At 34.0% G+C, this 15,978-nt stretch overlaps 1 protein-coding gene across 1 annotated transcript; it reads left to right on the forward strand.

Annotated features, from left to right (window-relative positions):
* Positions 1-1,342: 1,342 nt before the first annotated feature.
* On the forward strand, positions 1,343-15,909 carry LOC143235606 (uncharacterized). Its single transcript, XM_076473843.1, has 5 exons — positions 1,343-1,400; positions 5,243-5,429; positions 13,190-13,328; positions 13,778-13,875; positions 15,708-15,909. Exons 1-5 carry the CDS (start codon positions 1,343-1,345, stop codon positions 15,874-15,876), a joined length of 651 nt encoding a protein of 216 aa, XP_076329958.1. The 3' UTR covers positions 15,877-15,909.
* The last annotated feature ends 69 nt before the right edge of the window (positions 15,910-15,978 follow it).

The following is a 15,978-nucleotide window of genomic DNA, read 5'->3' on the forward strand; positions in this document are numbered from 1 at the left end:
TGACCAAGGTTAGAGAGAGTTATATTGGATGGTGATGCCATTCATTAGAGTCATTTAGAACAAAAGACTGACCAAGGTTAGAGAGAGTTATATTGGATGGTGACGCCATTCATTAGAGTCATTTAGAACAAAAGACTGACCAAGGTTAGAGAGAGTTATATTGGATGGTGATGCCATTCATTAGAGTCATTTAGAACAAAAGACTGACCAAGGTTAGAGAGAGTTATATTGGATGGTGACGCCATTCATTAGAGTCATTTAGAACAAAAGACTGACCAAGGTTAGAGAGAGTTATATTGGATGGTGACGCCATTCATTAGAGTCATTAGAACAAAAGACTGACCAAGGTTAGAGAGAGTTATATTGGATGGTGATGCCATTCATTAGAGTCATTTAGAACAAAAGACTGACCAAGGTTAGAGAGAGTTATATTGATGGTGACGCCATTCATTAGTGTCATTTAGAACAAAAGACTGGCCAAGGTTAGAGAGAGTTATATTGGATGGTGATGCCATTCATTAGAGTCATTTAGAACAAAAGACTGGCCAAGGTTAGAGAGAGTTATATTGGATGGTGATGCCATTCATTAGAGTCATTTAGAACAAAAGACTGACCAAGGTTAGAGAGTTATATTGGATGGTGATGCCATTCATTAGAGTCATTTAGAACAAAAGACTGACCAAGGTTAGAGAGAGTTATATTGGATGGTGATGCCATTCATTAGAGTCATTTAGAACAAAAGACTGACCAAGGTTAGAGTGAGTTATATTGGATGGTGATGCCATTCATTAGAGTCATTTAGAACAAAAGACTGACCAAGGTTAGAGAGAGTTATATTGGATGGTGATGCCATTCATTAGAGTCATTTAGAACAAAAGACTGACCAAGGTTAGAGAGAGTTATATTGGATGGTGATGCCATTCATTAGAGTCATTTAGAACAAAAGACTGACCAAGGTTAGAGAGAGTTATATTGGATGGTGATGCCATTCATTAGAGTCATTTAGAACAAAAGACTGACCAAGGTTAGAGAGAGTTATATTGGATGGTGATGCCATTCATTAGAGTCATTTAGAACAAAAAACTGACCAAGGTTAGAGAGAGTTATATTGGAGTTGAAGATGTGAAAAAAATAATATAAATACTCTATCTCTATTGAAAACCTTTAAAAATCATGGGAAAGCTAATTAACAAGATATGGAAATGTATATAATAAAGATATTAGTGCATGTGCATATATAGATGTATGTGGAGGTGGGGGGGGTAATCTTATTTTCTGATAAACCAATGCATATTTCAGGTGGGGAAACAGGCATGCAACACCCAAAGTCAAAGTATTAAGAATGTATTCAGCAAAATTGATTGAAAAACAACAGTTTGGACAAAATATTGACAACTTTGGTATGTGTAATAAACACTAGAGAACATGAAACAACAAAATATTCCACCTTTTTACCCCTCAGTGTGGATTCCTGTATGTGGTGAGGGGACTTCCCAGGGAAGGTTCTGTTCTTTCAATTTATCTCCTCTGGGATCTAAACATCCACCCACGTGTTTGCAATGCCTGGTAACCTGTGAAGGGGAGGAGATGATCCTGGTGGTTGAGGGGTCCAACCTTAACACACCACCTTGGCCTTGAATTCCTGTAGACCGGCATCCTTGGAGTGATCGCTCTTAGGTCAATCAGCTGGTCCACTCGGGGTTGGATCAACCAAGTACCTGTGTTGGATGTTCTCAACAGGTGTTGTGGACATTATATCTGATGCTGGTGTTTGGGTATAGTGCTCATAAAACTCTGGCATTGCTGCAGTGTCCTTGTTTGACATTGTACTGTGATCCTTGTAGGGCTCCATGATGGGTGGGATCAGTGGGCACCGAAATTTTCCTTTCTTTATTATGGATACTTCAATTAAAATTCTTAATAAAATAGTGAAAAAACAGTCTGTAGCTAAACGACCACATCTTGAAGATTCTGAGCAGCAATCCTTACCATCTGTACCACCTGTTGTACCTCATTTTCTTATATTGCATTCACATTCAGACAGACCTTTAGGGCAAATGTCCGCCTTTTTCATTCAAAAGGGACTTGCTGGCTCTCCAAACTGAGTAAAGAAGCTTTGATCGTGTGATATATTGGTGGAAACATCCACATCTCAACACAGTGAATTCCTCTTGCATTCAAAGGCAATTTGGGATATACCTATTGAGGTTACACCTCATGCTACTTTGAATTCATCACAAGGAGTTATTGTTGAGAGGGATTTGAAGAATATCCCAGAGTCGGAGGTTCTTGTTGGTTTCTCCACCCAAGGAGTTTATGCAGTGAGGCAGATATCCACTTACAAAGATGGAATTATGGTGATGACCAATGCCCTTATTCTCACATTTACGTCACCATGTCTGCCTGCCACCATTAGGGCAGGTTATCTTAATTGCAGAGTACGACCATACATTTCCAAACCCTCTCTGATGTTTCCAGTGTCAGTGGTTTGGTCACTCGAAGACTTCATGTCGTGGTTCCTTAACGTGTGCTTGTTGCAGTGGCAAGAACCATTATGCCTACGAGTGTGAAGCGGACCCTCACTGCATTAATTGCAATGGCTCTCAACCATCCTACTTTTGTTCTTGCCCTAAATGGTTAGAAGAAAAAGAAGTGCAGCATTTGAAAATGATTCATAACATTACTTATCCTGTGGCTCGAAAAATGCTATCAATCACTTTATCTTGGATGTATGGTGCTGCACTTCATTCCACAACTACAGTGGGAGTGTAGACAGATCTCTCTGTGCCTCCAAAAGAATCGTTCTCCAAATAAATGAAAAGTCTTTTGACCTCCGTGGTTAAAAAGTTGAAGAATCAACTTCAACACCCATCTCTGTCACTTACATACATTCCAACAAACCCCAAGATCCACATTCTTTAGTTCCAGGTACAGGAATTTCCTCGGATTCACCTTATTCTCCCACCCAAAGATGGAAATCAATCATTTGTTCACGTCCTCAGTCACTGGAATCCTTTTCCAACAGCAAAGACCTGACCAATCGACCCAGGGCAGGATCTACGGAGGTCGGTAGACTTCTCTCGAATAAGGACAGTAAGGAAAAGAGACATGGTCTTCTCCACCCAATTTGCCTACACATAAATAGAAATGGCCATCCTGATACAATGGAAATGCTATTGATCTCTCAATTTGCTCTGTCATTATTCTCCTATTTTTCATGGAGGGTTAACAGTAATCCACGAGGCAGTGATCATTTTCCTATAATCTTGAGAGAGACTGGCCATGGTCGATGCCACTCGAATCGTGTGCCCTGGTGGAAGCTGGACCAGGCAAACTGGTGCTCTTTCACTGCTCTTGCAGAACTTGATCCTGCCATCGTCTGTAAGCCATCAATGTGTGGCAGCAGTAACTGACTGTATTGTTGAGTCACAATATAGAATGATATATTGTGTGTGGAGGTATGTATTTTATTTTACATAATATTATATTCATTATAAAATAAGTATTATTAGTTTCTAAAGTAACTGTACCAACATTTGTTTCCATACTACACTTGACACCAAAATAAAGATGACCTAAGGATGACTAATTTTTCACATACTGACATTGCATTTTATTTTTAACAGACAAACAGATATTTGATTGTTTATTAGGGCCCGGCATGGGCAAGTGGGTTAAGGTGTTTGACTCGAAATCTGAGGGTCACAGTTTCAAATCCCTGTTGCACGAAATATGCTCACCCTTTCAGCTGTGGGGGTGTTATAATGTGATGGTCAAACCCACTATTCTTTGGTAAAAGAGTAGACCAAGAATTGGTAATGGGTGGTGATGACTAGCTGCTTTTCCTCTAGCCTTACACTGCTAAATTAGGGACAGCAAGTGGAGAGAGCCCTTGTGTAGCTTTGTGTGAAATCCAAAAACAAAGGCTGTTTGTCCCAATTTTCAGATGTATAGTATTACATTTTACGATGAAGTTTTCTAATCCCAAAAAATGTTGTTTTTTCATTATTATCATTTACTGATTTTTTGCTTCTTACTTTTATGTTACTTAATGAATCTGTGTGTCTCAGGAAAACATTGGTGCCTCATTTCCTGGTTTGTGATAACATTATTATTTTGGTCTGAAGTACTTAATTTTCAGCCATTTTTACAAAAAGTGTTTGTGATATTTCTTGAGTAATTGTGCCATACGATGGACATATTTTTCATTTCACATTTCTTGCAAACAGCTTTGGATCTTACTTCAATTTTATTATAATTAATCAATTTTCATCCTTTTTTTGTACTTATTTTAAGTGTATGTGAGTATGACACGTACTATTAAAAGGGAGTCAACTTTTCTACAATTAATATTGGTTGCTTTTTAATTGATATATTGACAAAACTACCTAAATGTACAAGCTTTTTAGAAAGTTCATTGATAAAGTTGTATATCTGTATCCTACAGCTGTTACTCATTTCCCAAATGAGAAAATTACTAAAACTAAACAAATTACCATTTTCTCCAGTTTACCAGACATGGATAAACTGGTGTATTGCTTATATGAAAGTGTACATACTCAGTGTTTCAGCATTGAATAGATTTTTCTCTAAAATGAAAGAAGACATTATCTGACAAATTTCAATCTTTGTAGTTTAACAAATAAACTTGATGATGAGTAGAAACTTTCAGTGTACATTATTGCACATCTGTATTCACATCCTTACAGTGATTCTGAAGAAATAGATTCAGAAACAAAAAAACATCTGAAGTGACAACAATTCTTTTAACACAATAAGTGATAAAGTTTGAAGCCTAACTATATTTGTCACTGCATAATGCCTACTTTTTTATTCCCTGACTGATGGGTTTAGATAACAGTTGTTGCTTAGAAGATACACAACTCTTGAATTTGATGCTTTCATCAATAGTTGGGTGTTTACTCGGACCAAATTCAATGCTATAATGATAAAGGTAACTGATATGTATAATGGATATATTTTCCAGAGAGAATAAAATCAAAGCCAACCTCATTGTACTTTGTGAAAACCATTGTCTGTGAAGTGAAGAAAGGAAGTTATTAGTTCAAAACTATTTATGGACATTTCTGAACAAACTGATGGTGAGCTAAAATGTTTCCATTAGTCTACATGTTGATTCTTCTCTTCCTCTCTTGAGAACTAAATTAGAAAGCACCATCTTGAAAAAAAAAATGAAAATAATCAACAGGTTGAATGTTATGTTCAAGCTGGTTATTTTCAGATAGATCTAATTATTGCATCCCTGGTAGTTATCAGTTGCAGGTTGTTACACTTGAAGAGGCTGTGGTACAACTGCAGAAGTTTGCTACAGATGGTCAGTTCTTCCTCTCCTTCCACTTCCTCTGTATACAGCACTGGCAGGCATTTGAGCATGTTTTAGGACTTCATCTCTCCACTCTCTTCCATTTGTAAGACACTATTTACAGGGTTGTGGATAATGCTGTGGCAGTTCCCAGTTGCTTAGGGCATCTACCTTGCAGTCAGTAGCAGGAGGGATCCACATTGCTATCAGTTTCAAAGCTTAGTAGTTGTACGTTATCACTGTCATTTGTCATATTATTTTGTGTTTTATTAGTTCTGATCTTGCATGTGTGATGTGGATGACATTTTTATAATGTCCAAAATACAATAGAAATTGAACCTTCTTCTTTTTACACTTTGCATCTTTGTGATAATTAGAGACAAATGGTGTTCTTTTCAAATATAATGCTATAACATATTTCCCCCAAACCTTTGTTTTTGTTTTCATTCACCGAAGGCATATTTGGTGTTACAATGCCAAAAGACATAATATATTTTAACAAAATAGATAAAGGGTCATTATTATGTTTTTTATATATACAAGTTGTTTTTTTTTATGGGAGTTATAAATTAGTATTTTCATCAGATTTATTTTAAATTTATTCCTCTCTATATATTATAACATAAACTCGTAAACTGTTTCTTATGATACAGAATCATTGTTGTTTTAAAGTTGATTGTAAAGATACTATAAAAATTGACTTACCTGTTGAGAGTAATTGAATATAACAAAGGTATCATAATGATTGATACCTTTAATTGTAATCAGCTTGTTGCTCATGATGTTCAGAAAATATGCAAGTTCTAAACATTGATGAACAAGAAAAATAAGAAACCACATAATCTCGGTATCTTTAAAAGGTAAACTTTTCTTTGTTGTAGGAAAATTGGAAATTACTAAATTAAATGTGAAGAAAGGTGTAGTAACATTATAGTTATAAAAAGAAGACTGTCATGACACACCAGAATTGTTTTGATCATATACTGAAATAATTTGACATATGAGACTAACTTTATTTATATTTTATGATTAAAAATAAACTATGGAACAATAATTTTAGGTATGAAAGAGTATGAAAAGGTATTTAAAACATTTAACTTAAAAGGAAAATTATTGTGGGCATTTATACAGCAAAATAAAAATATGACATGAAATGTGATTAAAATATAAATGTTAATAAAAGGTAAATAAAGGAATTCAAAACAAATAAATAAATATTTTTAATGGATAATAAGTACTAAGAAATATCAGGATTAAAAAAGTTTTATTGTTTTAATATTCTTTGAATTACATAAGTATGCACCTATAAACATCTGGTAGACAAATAACTAAAGCTAGAGTAAAATAAACAAACACTAACTTATGTAGCACTTGTGCATTTTACATGCATAAATTTCTGAGCAATTGTTTCACTCATGTTTTCTTGTCTGTTGTAATAATATTCTGAGTTTCACATTGTACTCACTTTTGTAACAATAAATAATAAACATACTTATAAAAACAAGACTTTTAGTACTTGTGGATCTTGTACTTTATTGTAGTAAGTCTGGATAAAGTTAACACTTGTTAATACTTAGCTGAATTAAATTAGGAACACAAAATAATAACATGCAAACATTATATAATATCCTGTAATTAATATTATTTAAGTGGCTTTCTAACTAAGCTATAAGTGTATTAAAATACATCCCTTGGTCAAGGTGTACTCAGCAATGCAAATTTTTAACCTGTAGCCCAAATAATTTAACAGCTGTAGTGAATATAAGATAGCCTGTTATGTAATTCAGTAAATTAAAATATACTCATTGTGTTTATTATAAATAATGCTTTAAAAATGTCACAGAGGATTATGGATATATTTAAAAGACAATGTGTAGGAAGATATGTAGAGCTAAGAAAACTACTCTATCATTGTTGACCCTTATTAAAGTTTTTGCCTAAAGTTATATTTAGTTTTTGTTTACTTGCTGGCAGTGAGACATAGATTTAACTGGATGATGTTATCATCAATCCAGGGAGAGTTTCTTCTCATCTACAACATAAATTTCTTCAGCTATGTGACAATTCCTTTTGTATGTGGAAGAAAATTTATTTCACCAAAGTTCATAGTTCTAATACTTAACCATTGATAACTTACTACCAACAACTACAGCCAAGTAAGTGCCTAATGGTTAGATTATGTACAAAACATCTGAGGAGGTCAAGATCCAACACCCATATAACTGTGGTGAGAACCAAACCCTTCTGTTGTCAGACTTGTTGTCAGTCTCCTAGAGTTTTACATCAATTTGCATGGCCACAAAACAGGTGATCATGGGAGGGAAAGAGTTATTGTGGTAGAATGTTGTATTCTATGTTGTGCTGAATGTCTTATATGATCTTCTTATTATGTAGTATGTTGATAGATAAGTTGGTAAAAACCACTTGCCACTGATTCGTCTACCAAAGCATTATACAGGCATTGTATAACATTTAAATCTATAAGTACTTGTGTGACATTGGAAATCCATGTAGTAAAATTACAGGGTTATACTCAAGATTTTTGTGATAAAAAAGGAGGAAAAGATCAAGACAATACAGCTTTCATCAGTACCCATGTCAATAAAACAAAAAAATAGTAGAGTGTGAATACCAGATTTGTCATTTTCCTCTTAACTATCGAAATATTTTTAAGAGCAATATTGATACATCTGTTAAAAAGAAAGTTCTGTTTGGCACTTTGAATGTATAGCATCGAATGCAAATCAATAATATGTTGTACAGTATAATGAAAAAGGAATAGTACAACTGACCTCAGAAACATTCATAAGACAAGAAATATCCATAAAAAGACAGTTGTTTTATTATTTGTGAAACTTCTGTTATAAATATAGACAGTGCAAAAATAAAACAAAAGAAAAATGTGTTTGGGTAATATTATATTAAAGCTGATAATAACTGAAATCACTATCGGTTACATATGTAAAATTTGTATTGCTAAAGTATTTACCATTATATATTTATTTTGTTTCTGTGTGAAGTATGCGTATATCGTTCCAACTATTCTCTAAATTTCTTCAAGATTCTTGAGAGTGAGAGTCAATAGCATTTGTTTTATGAAAATGCCAGTGTGTTTTTGAACATTGGATATTCTCACTTGAAACTATTTCAACCAATGTGCCAAGAGAATATATTGTAGTCGTTACAGTCAATATACTGGATGCTTCAGAAGCTATAATTGTGACAAATGTACATCAATCGGTAAAGATGTTGTAGACTTCGGTAGATTATAACTATTCACTACATGTTCTTTTATTAGTAAAGAGGTTGTAGACTTCGGTAGATTATAACTATTCTGTACATGTTCTTTTATTAGTAAAGTGTGTTTTGTGTGTGTTTTTCCTATAGCAAAGCTACATCGAGCTATCTGCTCAGCCCACCGAGGGGAGTCGAAACCCTGATTTTAGCGTTGTAAATCCGGAGACATACTGCTGTACTAGCGGGGGGCTTATTAGAAAAGAGGTTTAGACTTCGGTAGATTATAACTATTCTGTACATGTTATTTTCTTAGTAAACAGGTTGTAGACTTCGGTAGATTATAACTTGTCTGTACATGCTCTTTTATTAGTAAAGAGGTTGTTGACCTCGGTAGATTTTTACTACTCTGTACATGTTCTTTTATTAGTAAAGAGGTTTAGACTTCGGTAGATTATAACTATTCTGTACATGTTCTTTTATTAGTAAACAGGTTGTAGACTTTGGTAGATTATAACTATTCTGTGCATGTTCTTTTATTAGTAAAGAGATTGTAGACTTCGGTAGATTACAACTACTTTGTATCTGGTAGTTTTAACCTCTGAGCTAAAGAAAGGAGGTTACCAAATAAAATTTGTATAATTGCTATGGTGGGCATATGGCAGATAGCCCCTTGTTAAGATTAAACACGCACACACACAGATTTACGCTTAATTGTCGTTTCAGATTAATTTTAAGCATATTTTAATGTTTTAACATATTTTTTACTCAAAGCCACATATGGTATATCTGGTGGAACAAGAGTCACAGCGGTATTTTTGCGGACTCAAACCACTACAAATCAGGTTTTGATACACCTGACGGGCAGAGCACAGATAACACATTGGGCAACTTTGTGCTTTACTCCAAACAAAGAAATAAACTCTTGGAATGTTATTTTCTGACCCAATAAGTGTGGTTTGACTTTCACTCGTAAAGCGTATCCGTAGCTTCAAAGAGAGTAGCATCTTTTTATGGCACTAAGACAGGAACTGATATATACGCAGGTGTACTGTCCTTTTGTCCTAACTCTGAGTTCAATCCCTGCCCACTTAATACTTTCAACAGGGAAAACAAATTATTCGATATAACGTTGTATGTCGTCCCTCTTCAATAGTTAACAGTCTAATAAACAAATCTGCAATTTGAGATAAGTCAAGGAATAAAGATGGGAAATTGAACATGTTCAATAACGACTCATTTGCTCCACATCACGTTGTATTACTAACAGTTATGTAACAACGCCTCATGAAAAGAAGTGAGATAATTACGCCTACATAGTTATAACTCGCTGTTCCTCATGTCTTTCATTGATTTCATGTCGCATTAAGAAATGTTCAAGTATTGATAAAAAGGAAAGACTTATAATACGTTGTTATCATTTTTTTCCTCCCAAAAATAGTTGAACAACATTCATTATAACTGTTATGATTCATTTGTTACAAACATTGAATTCTCAGTTTGTGAAGTGCTCACTTATAGAAAATATTAGAAAAAAAAATAGTTTTTACTATTCGTTACTGTTGAATCAATAACGATAACAGGATAATTTGATGGAAGAAGGATTTTAATAGGCCAATGGAAACTAACTTTTCAAGCATTTTGTTTCTGTGTGTGGATAATATGTTTTTCAAGCTATTTCTTATTCGCGTTTATCCTCACTAGCATCGTTGAACAAAACAAGTTAGATATTATTAATTGAATTTTAGTTGGGTAGATTGGAAGAAATAACAATGAAATTTAACTACAAGGAGTTCACTATTATTGCATATATTTATGCAAAAACGGCTCGTTTGGGTTGAGAAAATATTTTACATAAATTCGCCTAAAACGAGAGTGCCCCATTTAATATCTCTCTCCTTTGTTTGGGTGACGTCATGCAGTAGCATTTAGTTGTTCAACTTGTTTGGTCACGTGATTGGGTGTATAAATTGATGTTCGACTTTTTACATCATAACTTTTCGGCGCCCAGGCCGTGAAAGTGAGTTTTATCGGGGTACTCCCGTTTCCCCCCACAGCAAAATCTCTGGTATCGGATCTGTAGGTCCCAGCCACATTCTTACCTGATCTTGAAAAGAGCCGTTTATTCAGTCATAGTTTATTCAGCTATAGTAAATTTTAAATTAATGCGCCAGCCGTCAGTGTATTCCGTCCATTGGCCAAGGTCTGGCTCACTTCACCTATGCTGCTCTCGTCCAGTTCTCCCGTCTTTCTTATCACTCACAAATACCCCACTCCACCTTAAAAATATCAAAGTAAAAGTAAAGGAAAACAACCCATGGAAATTTCAACAATTTCTCACGTGAGGGGTCGAAGAGGAACCACAACGTTCCTGAACACTCCAGTTGGAGAGAGAATTCTTCTGATTTCTCTCTCTCTAAACTAAACCCCTGCCACGTTAGTTTGCGTTTAACGTCATAGCTTTTCTTGAAAATACTCTCTACCCCACCCATCATTATAGCAATATCTAGTGTTGCATGTAGGCTTAACGAGTGTTATAATAACTCATTCATTCCCTGCCCTCCTATTATCCACTGCTATTCAGAGGTACAGGCCAGTATTGTCAAAGGGTTAACAAAGTGCATTTCTTTTATCTTGAAATTCTACCGTTAGACACTTGAAATGTCCAAATAAACATGTTTCAAACAAGACAGATCCATATGGTAGCACTTAGATACAAATATAGATATGACCTCGTTAGGTAAGCAAATGGAGGACACTACATCATTACTAAGTAATTACAACTTAGTTAAGCGAGATCGAGATTGAATCTATGATATCAGACCAAAACTATTCGGCCCGGCATGGCCAGGTGGGTTAAGGCGTGCGACTCGGAATCTAAGGGTCGCGGGTTCGCATCCCCGTCGCACCAAACATGCTCGCCTTTTCAGCCGTAGTGGGGGTTATAATGTGACGGTTAATCCCACTATTCGTTGGTAAAAGAGTAGCCCAAGAGTTGGCGGTGGGTGGTGATGAATAGCTGCCTTCCCTCTAGTCTTACACTGCTAAATTAGGGACGGCTAGCACAGATAGCCCTGGAGTAGCTTTGTGCTAAATTCCAAAAAAACAAACAAATTCAAGTAAGTATGTCAAAAATATTTCTATGGCATAATTTTCTGTTGTTTTTTTTAAATAAAAGATATTCCATATTATTAACTTTTCTATTATAAACTTGTTTTCTTAAGAATGTCTTATAAGCATCATGGCATAAATAAAATATATAATTTTCGAAAATCAACTTCTATATTACTGGTATGTGTTTTTTGTTTTGTTTTGGGCCTGGCATGGCCTAGCGCGTTAAGGCGTGCGCTTCGTAATCTGAGGATCGCGGGTTCGCGCCCGAGTCGCGCCAAACATGCTCGCCCTCCCAGTCGTGGGGGCGTTATAATATGACGATCAATCCCACTTTTGGCCTGGCATGGCCGAGCGCGTAAGGCGTGCGACTCGTAATCCGAGGGTCGCGGGTTCACGCCCGCGTCGCGCTAAACATGCTCGCCTTCCCAGCTGTGGGGCGTTATAATGTGACGGTCAATCCCACTATTGGTTTGTAAAAGAGTAGCCCAAGAGTTGGCGGTGGGTGGTGATGACTAGCTGCCTTCCCTCTAGTCTTACACTGCTAAATTAGGGACGGCTAGCACAGATAGCCCTCGAGTAGCTTTGTGCGAAATTCCAAAAACAAACTGTTTTGTTTTTTAAGAATGACTTCCATTTGATTCTCCAGTATGTAGTATTTGTCTTTATCAACTGAAATTGTTTATAACCAAAACTATGACTTTAGAAACAGATAAACTTCATTGCTATCGTGTCTTAACAAAAAAGTCTGATAGATGAGACTCATTGTCGCTTAACTTGGTCAAGCACCTAACCAGTAATGATATTATTTTTTTACTTCATCATTTTAATGCCCTCTAGTGGAGTAATTTTATGAAAGAGATACATTTCCAGACATTTGCTGATGTTTGCTAAAATATTCATTTTTTCTACATTAAATAATGGAATATTTTTAATGCTTGTGTATATTAATGATTTTACAAAAAAACACAGACAAACATCACACACTCAAAGAAAGTAAGTGGATTATCTACAGTAAACATTTAAATTTTTAGTATTGTATTTAATCTTTAATCTGGTGTGATATGTTAATATCATTAGTGAGTTTTATTGTGTTTCAAACAAAAAATAAAACACTAATATGAAGGGTAACATAAATAATATACTAAATTATTGATGATTATATTATTTCTTACATATAAAGGTATGAGAGAAGAGGCTACAATGTTTATTTGCTTGTCTGTTTTTTTATGAATATTTGCACCAAGCTACAAAAGGGCTAATTGTTCTAGTGGTCCCTAACTTTGAACTGATAAACTAGAAGTCAGTCAACTACTAGGCTACTCTAATATAATATAAGCATATAATTATCAAACTTATAATGCACCAATGGCACAAAAAAAGAGATTTTGTAGCAACTGGCTGCAAATTATAGACTTTTGGATTCACAATAATGAACCATTTAGCCAAAATAAAAACACATCTGTGAGAGTAAAACTACATCATCAAATATACTATCGGTTATACGTGTTGAAATAAAAGGAATACATTTTCTTTGCAGAGAGTTCTTGATCAGAAATGTTATCTTGAGAAAGAAGTAGAAAGCCTTAAAACTGTGCTCGAGTTGAAGGTTGCAGACATACATCGCCTTCGTAAAGAAAACTTGGAAATGCTGAAAGAGGTTATTTTTACTTTTTTATTGTATTTTTGTTGCAATATTTATTTAGGCTTTAAGTATCTAAAAAAAGAAATATAGGCAGCTATGCTACACTATTGCATTGTGTTAAGTAACACAGTTTCACATTGTTAGGATCAATAGTGATCTAGACTTATTATTATAATATTATAAACTATGTAAACGTAGTTGAACAAAATCATTACAATCAAATGGCTATGTAGATTTATTACCTATGTAAGTATAGTCAAATAAAAACAACCTATTGTTAGGATCAGTGAGCTATATGGACTTGTTACATTATTCGAGACTATATATATGTTGTTAAACACAGTATCACATTGTTTGGATCAAAGAGCCATCTTTTAGAATTGTTACATTATTATAGAATAGGTAAACAAATTTATTTGTTTATATTTCAAATTAACGTTTAATTTTTTTTATTAAATCACTAGTTGGAGAAGTTATCATCTGCAAGACAAGAGATTCAGAAGCTGAAGGCAAGAAATGAAGATTTACAAGCTATGGTGGATGAGAAAGTTCGAATTGAGAGGTAATAATTGTTCCAGCAAATAGACGACTACTAAGTCCAAAGTGAACTAAATCATTTGAAGTTGTGATCAAATACGATTATCAGTTTACAGTTTATCAGTAGAAGTATGAGCAAGCAGCAAACAACACTATCATAATTAAGGAGTGTCTTCTCATTCTCCTGATTTAATTCCAAGTTTATTTGCACTGATATCGTTATTGTTTGTACAGGTATTGTTAAAAAGTAAATTAAAACAACAATGATTTATAAGAACCTTTTAAGATTTTAATTTGATATTACGTTTTATTGCTTTCTTCTTGACACCAAAAGCTGGTGCCAGTTGTTGTTATTCATTTAGTGTAACTGTGTAGTGAATTATATTTTCCTTCACCAAGTGAATTACTTTACAAACCATAACTATGTGTATTTGTTTCAATTATAATCCATTAAGAATATATACAGTTTAGATTAAGTTACTTTTTGTATCTAATTGTTTAGCATAATAAGGGGAAACAGTAGTGTTAACGTCTGTAATATGATTTATTTTATCCTTATTTCATCCAACATAATGTCATAATGAGGCTTAACATATCCCATCAGAGTGTCATTAGAATTGATTTAGTCCATTATGGATTTAACTTTTGTTTTTTTTTGGAAGAATAAGTGTTTCTAGTTAGCTAATTGTCTTAAGTAATCTATGAATTACTTTTAGTTTCAATCAAATAATTCAATAATTTTAATTTGCTTTTTTTAGTATCTCTCTTAAAGCATAGTTTAACCATGTCCTGACTCCATTCAGTCTTCTCTAATTTGACAATACTGAAAGTAAATGATAGAAACCTTAAAACTATAATACATATTAAACATAGAATCACAAATTAATTTTAAAATAAAACAACAGCATCTTTTACTGTAGCCTGGTTCAAAGTTTAATTATTACGAAAGCTCAGCAGATAGTGACACTTGAATGATACAACAAACAGTGTAATTTTAATGTTTACAACAATGTCATTTTAATGATTGCAACAGACAGTGCCATTTCAATGATTACTCTCGTGACTTCTATAAAATTACTGTTAACTATATTTATGACTTAATCACTTAAGTTGTTCATGAGTAAACATAAGATTGTAAACTTGACTTATTAGTTGTTAATAGTATAAACTCAAATTACTATATTTCATCAAATCTAGTCAAAGACTGTCTAATCTGACAAAAGAACTAATCATAATTTAATCAAGCATAACACAGTTCAAAACGTGTTTTGTAAAAGTGTGTATAGAAATAGGACACTTATTCCACCAATGACTTTGATTATAAACTTTATACTATGAACTATGTAAACATGACAGCTCTTTATTAGAATCCAACAACTATCTAGACTTGTTATGTTGTTACAGACTATGTAAACTTCACATCTTTAAGGATCAAATAATGTAATGCATGCATGTGGAAGTTACTTGTTTTTAATAAAACTGTATCTACAGAAACATGAAACGATTTTAACACAGGTATCAATATAACACAGGTTTTGCTCTGAAACTGTACATTATACATTAAGATATGATATTTGTCCCATCACTGAAAATCCCTTAGTTTAAGCATTGGCTCAAAACTGGGTATTTTCAACTCTCTGACATGTCATAAATAGTTCTATACTAAAATAATTTGTACGTGGTTTATAATCCATCAGTTGTCAGATATTGTTTCTGACAATATAAGTCATGAAAATAAGAAAAAAATAAGATTAACTTGTACAAAGAACAAACCAGATCTGTTTTGCTTTGTTCAAGAAAATCGTCAGATAGTAACTGTGGTCTGACTTAGTTTGACTTTCATATTTAAACTTGCAGACAGTTAAAAAGAGAAAGACTACAGCTAGAGGAGGAGTTTCAGAAAGAGGTGTCTCGATTATCTATGGAGAAAGAAGAACTCCAGTGGAGACTGAAGCTAGTAATGGAAGAAAATGTTTTGTTATCAACAATGACTGATTGTATCTATTGTTTCACTGAACTGCAATAGGGACAACTGCTTTGCCATCAAAAATGACTATTTGTATGTATTGTTTCACTATACCACAGTGAGAATAATTGCTTTTTTGTGAACAATGTCTGATTGTACATT

The sequence above is a fragment of the Tachypleus tridentatus genome, chromosome 12 (genome assembly GCF_004210375.1).
Source record: "Tachypleus tridentatus isolate NWPU-2018 chromosome 12, ASM421037v1, whole genome shotgun sequence".
Classification (NCBI taxonomy): Eukaryota; Metazoa; Arthropoda; class Merostomata; order Xiphosura; family Limulidae; genus Tachypleus; species Tachypleus tridentatus.

Bases quoted from the DNA above. Each gene is read 5' to 3' on its own strand.
- LOC143235606 (XM_076473843.1), top strand. From the start codon at position 1,343: ATGTATTCAGCAAAATTGATTGAAAAACAACAGTTTGGACAAAATATT. The intron at 1,401-5,242 runs GTATGTGTAATA...GGTTATTTTCAG, and splicing joins ACAAAATATTGACAACTTTG to ATAGATCTAATTATTGCATC. The intron at 13,329-13,777 runs GTTATTTTTACT...TTAAATCACTAG, and splicing joins ACTTGGAAATGCTGAAAGAG to TTGGAGAAGTTATCATCTGC.